Below are 10,737 nucleotides of genomic sequence, written 5' to 3' on the forward strand. Positions count from 1 at the left end.
GACTCTTGCTTACCAGATGAGTGAAGTGGATAAGAGCAGGCGTAAAGATGAATAATAGAATTGAAATAAGATGGTGGCAATCCAGTGGCAGTCCTATTTGTGAGAGTTAGATTTCGGCAGCTACCGGGAGCCAGTTAAGGGTTACTTCCAGAGGAGTTGCAGGTATCCTTGGGACATGTTATTTGTGTTTCTAATTGTAATCAATTGTAAAATATGTAATATATTGCATGTATTGTGCAACATGAGTAATTACAGAATTAATTCATTAATCTGGTGTAATGCTCTAGTTGATAATAACTTAATTTTGTTTTGTAGGTCATTTCCTAATAATTACTGGGATAAGTTTGTGAAAAGAAAGGTGGGTTGGATTAAAAATTCAAGCCTTTGTTTTGTCAACAATTTTATTTCATTTTAATGATATTGCAATACTAAGGCATTAGAAAGCCTTAAGACACTCCTGCCATCAAGAACAGCAAAGGTCTAAATATATATTGCATTTATGTTGTAGAGTCTGTGGCAGTAGTCTGTGGTTATACCTTCAGTTTATACCGTCAGCTTGTACTGTATGCTGTACTGCTGTGTACACCATTATGCTGTATACTGTGCACCCAATATATCTCACTGTGCACCTAATATCTTCTCATTATAGACACATTCATTATATTTCCACTACATCAAATCTTACATTGTGTTTGGACTTTCTTTTAGGATTGGGAATAAAAGTAGACTTATACATCTAATAGGACAAATAATATGTTAGGAAGTGCAGATAATGGTGAGAGACAGTCACAAAAAGTTCACCAAGACACTTACATAATCTTCCCCTTTTTTTGAAGGTAATGGACAAGTATGGTGAGTTCTATGGGCATGACCGCATCAGTGAGCTGCTGGGGATGGACAAAGCTGCTTTGGATTTTAGTGATGCACATGAGAAGAAGAAGCCCAAAAAGGACAGTTCATTAGCTGCTGTGTGAGTGAAGTAAACAAGGCATGGAAAGTACTTAGAAGTACTTTTTGCTGAGAAATATGTTTTTGCTGATTTCATGTGCTTGCTCAGACATCAATAGTGAACCATATACAACTTTTCTATCATATTACAACTAAAATACTGTAGCTGCCAAATCTGCAATGAAATACTTCACCAGATTTGTTGTGAATGCACTTGCTTTTACAGTCTTTCATTGTATTTCTTTGTACAGTATGTCCTTATATTATTTGTGAGGTTTGAAATGCATTAACCAGATCCATTTCTGTAGTTAAAATATTGACCTGATTGCTTTTGGTTGCTGCTTTATTTTTAGGCATAGGACTCAGGACACTTGGCTGACTACTTTGTATAGAGCCTTTTGTGATTTTTTTTATTCTTGCTCTTTTACAGAATAAATTCCATTGATTTGAAGTACCAGATATGGAAATTAGGAGTTGTCTTCACAGACAATGTAAATGTACCCCTTTATTGATTATTTGTATTGTTGTTGATTTCTTCCACTTTTTCTAAAAATGTCCAAATATACCTGCTTGCTTTCCCCTCACATTTAAGGGCAGAGTGCTGATTTTTCTTCATGCTCAATTCTGTTTACAGTCCTTCCTGTATCTGGCCTGGTACATGACAATGTCCATCCTGGGACACTACAATAACTTCTTCTTTGCAGCTCACCTCCTGGACATAGCCATGGGTTTCAAGACTTTGAGGACAATCTTGTCCTCTGTTACCCACAATGGAAAACAGGTAAACAGCTGAGTGATATGCAAAGCATTAAAGTTAACACATGTCTATGGGTGCATGCATTTGCCATAATGTGAATATGCAAGTCTGTGTTGTACAGTAATTGCTATGAAACTATGTGTCTGGCACTCTCTAATCCATCACAGCAAACTTTGTGAATAACACTACTAAACATCTTACATCGTCACATCACAATGCTTGTGTTTACATACTACATAGTGCAAGATCCAAATCTGAAGTTTTTTCTCCTTTGACACATACTACCGTTCAAAAATTTGAATTCACTTATCGGAAAACCCAATTTGACCATTAAAATAACACCAAATCAATCAGTCAAGTCAATGTTATTTATATAGGCCATTTCTAACACGGGTAATTCAATGTGCATTCTCACCGTCCGTAATATACGCATAAAGCTCTGCCTGTTTACATTGCTACACTGATTCTAATTGCTAACAATACACAGGCATCAGAGGGGCGAATGAATTACACTTAAAAAGTAGCTATGGTGTAAAATCCCAGTTAGTGAGTTAGAAGTCCTCTTCACTACGTCTAAGTTATTCCATTCATATTTGCTGCTTTTAGTCCCAAAGGGCTTTGTGAATTACTCTCACTGAAATAATAGGAGTCCTATGTTTGCTCCTTCTTTCGCAAATATATAAAGTGCCACTAAGATGATCATAATGATTTCTTTCCATGCAGTACCTCAGTACTTGAGCCATTTTTTAACAACCTTATTCAGGACTTGCTCACTCTTTCATCTCTTCCACCTTCATTATAAAAGTTTGCTTCCACCAACTTTCCCATACTTTTACCTTTGCTTTCACTTTCATCATTGCCCATTTCAAATACAGGTGTATGGTGCAGTTGTTGTCATCATGTTCATGTAAGCCAAAGCGTACATAAATGTCACAGTAACAAACATAATTTGTTTAAGTTATTATGAAATATATTTGAAATCATAAATCCACTATGCTGCAAAGAAGTCTGGGTGCATTACCTTGCTAAGTGAATTACTTTTCTCTTCTTCCAGTCACCACCATGTTGTGGGGAGAAAGTCTATCCAAGTCGATTAGCAAATACGGTACAAGCTACTGTCACTGGACACAAAAAGAGGACAGTTAACCGGCTTGTACTGACTTTCTCCTCACAAGATGGCGGCAACCTGAAGAAGAGACCCTCTCCATAGTAGCATACTGTAGATGTTTAATGCTTTTAGACTAGTTAATGGCTTTAAAAAGAGATTTATTTTGACGTACCCAAGTTGCCCCCAAGGGCTATGTTATATGCTATATAGTTGTAAATGCTTATTCCGGTCTTACACCGATTGAGGTCATTAAAGTCCCAAACAAAAATGTACATTCATCAACAAATAGACCCCAGGTCGTTATTAAACCTGTGTCTCCCTTTAAGGTGATGAAATTTTGAGTCATTTGACATTTAAATATTGCAAGGATATATTCACTTTTGTATACTGTACAAATTTGTATACTCTCTTTCTCTCTCTCTCATTCTGTTTGTGTGTATGTATGTGTGATCAGTTGGTCCTTACAGTTGGCTTACTTGCAGTAGTGGTTTATCTTTACACTGTGGTGGCCTTCAACTTCTTCCGCAAATTCTACAACAAGAGTGAGGATGGCGAGTCACCAGACATGAAGTGTGATGACATGCTTACAGTGAGTTTCTTCTCTGAATTGCATGTCCAAGTCGGACAACTTAAATGGCACTAGACCACTTTAAATTACTTTAAGTATACTTGGAGAGTGCAGACCTCAGTCAAGGCCAAAACTACATTTGTGGATCCAGCCTGTGACTCCAATACGGTCCAAAATGTAATGGGACATGCTACTCCTTTATTCCAAGTGTTATGAAAATCAGACTAGTAGGTTTTACATAATCCTGTTTACAAACAGACAGACCAACAGACAGACTAACAAACTGAAAATATAACCTCCTTGGGATGTAAATGGGATTGCATTTTAATTCAGGGAAATCAGGATTTGTTTCAATTAATTTGCATGGGGGTGTAGTAAAAAACACATATGTTGGTCCATGGTGCACAAAAGAAAAGAAAGAAAAAAACCTTTAGTCATAAAAGGAATGTGATGTACAATAATGGACATATGCCCTGAATCATGGGTCAGTAGGGAGAATTGCCCTCAAGAAGGAAGTATAATACATCCCCGGTGGATATCAGCTCTCTCTGTGCACCTCTGCTGACTGACAGACTCCACAGCAGAACAGCCACCCCCATCTCTTAATCCTGCTCAGTCAACCAACCATAGCATTGAACTTTTTGCTCTTTATCCCTATTAAGGACTCTAAAAGAGGGGTCAAAGGAAATACATAAACACTGGATCTCAGGAATAGAACAGGTTATACAGACATTGCAAAGCACAAGGACCAACGCAGTAGCCCTTGAAGCGGTCCTGTGTCTCCCTTGTCTTTATTTGGTAGGCTCAGGAAACGTTTGGTGGAAGTCTGGAGTTGGATGATGGGAATAGAACTGGATTGCCCGTCTATTGTCTTTAGGTGTATATTTTCTTATAAAAAAAACACTACTAGAACAAAATAGAGAATGGGAGGGTTTCTTATATTTTTTAAAGGGAAAATGGTTGCTCAATGGTATTTTATAATGAAACCTTGGTATGCGTGTAAGGTTTGGAATACAGATTAAATATTGATGTATTTGCTCAATCAAATTCCAGGAAATATCTCCAACCAAAGACTAGCACCTTCAGCAGCCTTTCACAATTTTCATGTTACTCTAAGTGTCCACCCATGAAAATCATGAGACCTTGAAATTCAGCTACTAAATCTAAGCACTGCTAATTTATCCAGGCTTCTTCTGCTACTTCTTATTCCCCATGTTTTCGGACATAACAGTTCTTAGAACAAAGTTCTATGAACTATTGACTGGAGAGGCTACTAGAACTACAGAGTTCCTAAGGGTGTTTTTCGGTTTGAATTTGCACCGTCAGGAAGAACACTGAGGTGATCTAATGCATACATTAGTGGAGCACTCTTGACAGTGGACTAAAATATTAAACATGCATTTGTTTGGCATTCCCCCTTTGTGAAACGGATACTTAGGGCAGCCGTGGCCTACTGGTTAGTGCTTCGGACTTGTAACCGGAGGGTTGCCGGTTTGAACCCCGACCAGTAGGAACGGCTGAAGTGCCCTTGAGCAAGGCACCTAACCCCTCACTGCTCCCCGAGCGCCGCTGTTGTTGCAGGCAGCTCACTGCATCGGGATTAGTGTGTGCTTCACCTCACTGTGTGTTCACTGTGTGCTGAGTGTGTTTCACTAATTCACGGATTGGGATAAATGGCAGAGACCAAATTTCCCTCACAGGATCAAAAGAGTGTGTATATGTATGTGTATATATATATATATATATATATATATATATATATAGTAAGTATACACACACATACTTATACTACTATATTGAAAAACGCATAAATGGTCACATCCTTTATGCATCCTACTACAACATTGTCATGTCTATGACATTTCTTTCTCGTTGTGCTCCAGAGGAAACTTTTGGTTGTAAATTGCTGTCGTTTCTAGTGAATTTTGAAGATGGCATCACAAAGGCTAATAATAAGCTGCAATGAGCATAACCTACTCTTTTACAGTGGAAAATGTAGCCTAGTAAAGTTGAGAATTATAGTTTTGAAATTACAGTAAAGTTCAGGTTGCACCTTAATACACATTTGCATAGGTAGATAGACTGTCAAACCATTTAAATTCCCAGATTACTCTGGAAGTAACTGTGGGGGCAGGGATGGTGGTATCCACTGTATATCATATGGAATGATCATGAAGTTTAGAAGCCACCACATAGCTATTGTTAATCCTTACTTTGCCTCTGATACCTACCTACATGATTACACTATTCTTATGAAATGTTTCTTTTGTTAAATGTTTAAAATGTTTTCTTTTGCCTCTACATACCATAAACCTGAAATTGTTTATCGTTGTTGATGTGTAAGGACTGTTATGTTTGTTTCTCCACAGTGCTATATGTTCCACATGTACGTTGGTGTGAGGGCAGGAGGTGGCATTGGTGACCAAATAGAGGACCCGGCTGGAGATGAATACGAGATTTACCGTATCATCTTTGACATCACCTTTTTCTTTTTTGTTATTGTCATTCTGCTAGCCATCATTCAAGGTGAGAGAAAGAGAGTATTTATCAACACTTGTTTCTCCCATCGAAGGCAAAATCTGACCTAAGGTCATTGATCTTCAAATATGGAGATGGACAGAACCTTCTGTCCATACTCTGAGTTAATTTCATCCATCTTTTGCACATTTGCTGAAAGCTTACGGATACGAATGAAATTGAGCAACAAACTGATCTATGTTTGTATGAAAAGAGAGAATAAATAAGGCATTAAGGCTGATTTATGCTTCTGCGTCGAGCCCTCCACTGTTGCTCGACACGCACCTCCAAAAAATTCTAGCCTCGCGTTGAGACAACCCAGACCACAAGGACTGTGATTGGTCGACCTGTCCTGTGTGTTGATAGCCGACTGCCTACTGTGGGGAGTAGCAACATGCTAGTTCAGACATAAGCTTTGCAAATAAACAAGACATATTTTGTTTACAGTTACTGGGTTATCTGTTTGTAAAGTCTCTATTTGTCAGTAACGTTTTAAAATCAGCACTTCACCAGCAAGCAGTACTTTGAGGATATTGTGGGAAAGTTTGCTTGCTAATATAACATTAACTAGCTGGCAGACACCTCGCAAATAACCACAGACTTATTTTCTGGTTACAGTAACTAGGTCATTGGAATGTACTGTGTCTATTTCTCGATAAGTTTTACAAAATCTAAGCAAGAAACGGCCAAACAAATAAGATCGATATTTCAGCATGGTAGTCTATGGAGTTGGCCATTCTGACTACCGTTCCGGTGGTAAGTGATGCAGACACAGGACACACAGAACTTCGAAAGGGTCACACCGGCATCGAGGCAACAGGGTAGTCATTGCTTGGAGTCGACGCGGAATCATAAATCAGTCTTTAGTCCCCCAACATTTACTAAATGATGATGGGTAGACACTAGATCCATGGCTAGAAGCTGTAGATGAATAATTATTTAAATTCAAGTTACATGCATGCATTTTGTCCCTTTTAAGATGATATTTTGTTTTAACAGAAAGAAAACATTGCCTTTGGATGTTTTTATGTTTGATTAGCTATTCATCCATGTACCTACAGGTCTCATAATTGATGCTTTTGGTGAACTGCGAGACCAACAGGAACAGGTGAAGGAAGACATGGAGGTAAGAGAAATCTTAATTCTAGTTAAGTTATTCAGGTAAAATACCTGAATACCTGAAATGATATTGTATTTTGGTAAAACACTCACACTTTCACTTTTTAATAGATAGTATAACAGATGAAGTCTACATGGCAATATGTAGGTCATGTTCAAAACCTTTGTTACTGTATTGCATTTAAAAATGTAAAAAAGATCTTTCTTGTGTAATGTTAGTTGTAAAAAAAACAACCACTAACAGCCCAACAAACCTTCCTTTTGTTTGCAGACCAAATGCTTCATCTGTGGCATAGGGAATGATTACTTTGATACTGTACCTCATGGCTTTGAAACACATACCCTGCAGGAGCACAACTTGGCAAACTATCTGTGAGTATAGGCTGCCAGTTGTTTGTGTTTAAGTGCAGTAGAGCAGTTGTGATATCCCTCATGGAAGTCATTAAAAGAGAATTCACCAGAAGCAGGGGATTGTGTTATATTTAGAAATAAAAGTGGAGAACCATTTTGTAAAGGAAAACAGCATGGTATGCTCTTCATGAAAGAGCTGGTATTCAGTGAGAACCAGATTGACTTACATTTCAGTCTTATATCTTATTTAGTTTCTGAGATATGCACTTCAAATTATGGGTAAGTCTGCTGGTGTATTATGATAAATTACTATATTATAATATGACATTTTATGTAATTCACAGATTTTTTGTGATGTATCTCATTAATAAAGATGAAACAGAGCACACCGGACAGGTAAATGGCTTTGCCCACCACTAGAAAACTAAAACTAGGTTATCAGAATATTTTTAGAACCTGTATTTAGATACCATGATGTTCTATAAAAAAGAAAATTAGTCATTAGTATTTTTTGGTCAATTAATTTTTCATCAAATTAATATATTAACAATTATGTGTTCATTTCACCTGACAGGAATCATATGTCTGGAAAATGTATCAGGAACGGTGCTGGGAATTTTTCCCTGCAGGAGACTGTTTCCGTAAACAGTATGAAGACCAGCTCAACTAGGGCCAGACACTCCACTTTTTCTTTTCTGAGCAATCAAAGAGGCCCACTCTGCCTCCCTTTTGTCTGTAATGCTTTTCAGACTCTGTATATACATTATATTCTGGATAATTAACCCTATGTGCTGTTTGGAGCACACAGACTGTGTTTTAATGACTGAATGCTTTATCTTTACATTTTGCTTTAATCTCATTGACAAGCAAAAACAGGCTGAAATACAAGATGGAAAATGAAGTGAAGAAAACAAAAGAAAATATATCTACAAGTATGGAGAAAGCGAGAAGACTGCCCATGGAAACTGGCAAAATGCATTCTTTCAGAATTTATGTATGAAATGGGCATTGGCTTGGCCATCCTAAACATCTTTTGTTCATCAAGAATGAGATATGGATCTTTGATGGATTATCAGAACTGAAACCATGATTGTAGACCCAGAGGACATGATACAATAGTGCCTTACTAAGCTTAGGTCGAGCTATGCAAAGCTGCGTGGTAGTTTACAGGACTGCACCACAGACGTATTATCTCTCTGATTTTTTTGCAATTGTGTGATTGTCTCTCTGCATGAATGTGTGCATGACAGTGTTTTAGTCAGTGAGTGAATGAAAGAGAAGAGAGAGAGAGAGAGAGGAAAGTAAAAGAAAATAAATTTGGATATACAGTGGTTTACTGTGGAGACAGAATGAGTCATGGGTAATGAATAGGGGTGGCCCTCAGTACAAATGTTATTCATTTTCTGATAAGATACATGTATAGCCCTTCTTTAGCTTATATTTGTCCATTTTTCTTTCTTTCTTGTGGTTTGCAATGCTATTATGCAACAGAGTGACAGAGTTATACTTTGTATGAAATCTAGAAAGATCTGAAATTTTACTCATAAAATGTTTAATTGCATGTTTATAATGCAAGTTTAAGGAAAAATAAAATAAAGATGCAAGATCAATGTATCACAAATGTTTTATAAGGTTAAGGATCATTTGCAGTATCTCGATAATATCCAAGTGTTGTTGAATTCTTACGTCTTACCTTGGCCAAAAATGTCATACCTGTCCAGGAAAACTTATATCATTTCCCAACCTATATTTTTCCAAGCACTGATTATCGCAAATTTGAAGCAATATCCATTCAGGGACTCTAATAGGCATTCTTAGGCTTCAAGATGATGACATATCCTTTGTTTGTATAATTGTTTTTAGCCAGAGTATTCTTGTTTTCTTCTTCTAGTTGACACCAGTCAGGATCATGATCTTATGACCCTCTTGGAGCTGGAGGCCTAATCTTAGAAAGCACTGCTGGAATCTACAATCACATAGAATGGTTTAACCACTGCACAGTCTACATACCCATTCCATAGGTGATAGAAGTGCTTTGTTGTTGTATAATATAATGTAAAATCACTGCAATAACAATGAGTAAACAGACAACAAAACAATAAGTGATGTTTTACTCGTGAAGATTTTTGAAGACCAAAATCACAATATTGTGGAGAAAAAAAATCTGACGCATATTAGTACTCTGTAGAGCTGTTAGTATATACTGTATGTTAACTGTAACACAGGATTGAATGGATCTGCATGGTTTTCAAATAATAAATTATTATTTATTGAAGTTTGTAGATCACCTTCTTGCTGTGATATAGCTTCTGACAATCAGTGACCTGCAGATATATATAGTGAAATTAATTAGACAAGCTACCCCATTAACTGTCATTTACTCAAACCAACAGTTTTACCTGGTTTACAAAACAATCTACATTATGGATACTATACATGAACAGTCAAGAAATATGCATAACATGACAGAAAATACTGACAAATTGGTTTCCATTAAAGGTGCCATGTGTAATGTCCGCCAAAAATCAATTCATACTCCACATTCCATAAAAGATGGGGGCAGTATACCTCCAGAAAGTGAGTTGGTCTACCCTAGAGTAACAACCGAGAAACGTGTATTGCATTTTGGCTGGCGGTTATGTTGCCCGCATACCACCTCCCATGGCCGAAACTGGTATTATGACGGCTGTCGGGCTGTGGCTACTAATTTAGCATGCTAATTCAGGTTGATATCTCTGCAGCACTATACCTTGTCATTTTTTTAATAACATCACCCTTATTTCTTCTCATTCTTTTGATGCGTGTAGCTCATTTTTTGGATATTTTTACCTCAATTCTTACACATGGCACCTTTAAAGAATGTGATTTTATTCTAGTCTCTGATTATCTTATCAATTAACTGTCAGCTATTTTATTACATTGTAGTGGTCATCCAGTTACTATTATAGGAATCGTTCTTTGAAGGCTTTTGACCCTTACAAAGGGTGTCCAGGCCACATATTCAGATGTTCAAAAAAGTTGAAGAAAAAAAAAAATCCACTCTGCATGATATTGGAAGAGAATGTGGGAAGATCATGTCACTTAACTCACAAAACAACATAAAGGTTTTTTTTCCACCAATTTTTGAAGAGTGTATAGCACCCCATAGTTGGCTTAGGACTACAGTGATACAATTGTTGGAGTCATATAATTCTGTTTGCATATTGTCTGGGAATCCTAGAGGATTTCTCTATCTGCTAGATCACAAATTGTGTTGGTAGAATGATGTTAGCCTACACCTTTATTTTCACAAGCTACCAACATACGCAGCAATTTTATGACTAAATATATTTCCTGAGATATGTATTCAAATAAACACATAGTACTATT

General features: G+C 37.1%; 1 protein-coding gene across 1 annotated transcript in view; it reads left to right on the plus strand.

The window, feature by feature from the left end:
- Positions 1–9,031, plus strand: part of ryr2a (ryanodine receptor 2a (cardiac)) — a 142,614-nt gene extending 133,583 nt beyond the window's left edge. Inside the window, exons 96-105 of the mRNA XM_076298837.1 lie at positions 316–358; positions 837–970; positions 1,379–1,439; positions 1,583–1,729; positions 3,268–3,402; positions 5,751–5,907; positions 6,960–7,024; positions 7,289–7,389; positions 7,713–7,764; positions 7,943–9,031. Of these exons, the coding sequence (XP_076154952.1) occupies positions 316–358; positions 837–970; positions 1,379–1,439; positions 1,583–1,729; positions 3,268–3,402; positions 5,751–5,907; positions 6,960–7,024; positions 7,289–7,389; positions 7,713–7,764; positions 7,943–8,038 (991 nt within the window). The 3' untranslated portion in view covers positions 8,039–9,031. The remainder of the gene's footprint in view (positions 1–315; positions 359–836; positions 971–1,378; positions 1,440–1,582; positions 1,730–3,267; positions 3,403–5,750; positions 5,908–6,959; positions 7,025–7,288; positions 7,390–7,712; positions 7,765–7,942) is intronic.
- Positions 9,032–10,737: the final 1,706 nt, after the last annotated feature.

This window comes from Alosa pseudoharengus, unplaced genomic scaffold (assembly GCF_046254945.1).
Source record: "Alosa pseudoharengus isolate Yale_2024_CS ecotype anadromous, Long Island Sound unplaced genomic scaffold, YU_APseudo_1.1 YU_APseudo_1.1_scf_21, whole genome shotgun sequence".
Taxonomy (NCBI): domain Eukaryota; kingdom Metazoa; phylum Chordata; class Actinopteri; order Clupeiformes; family Clupeidae; genus Alosa; species Alosa pseudoharengus.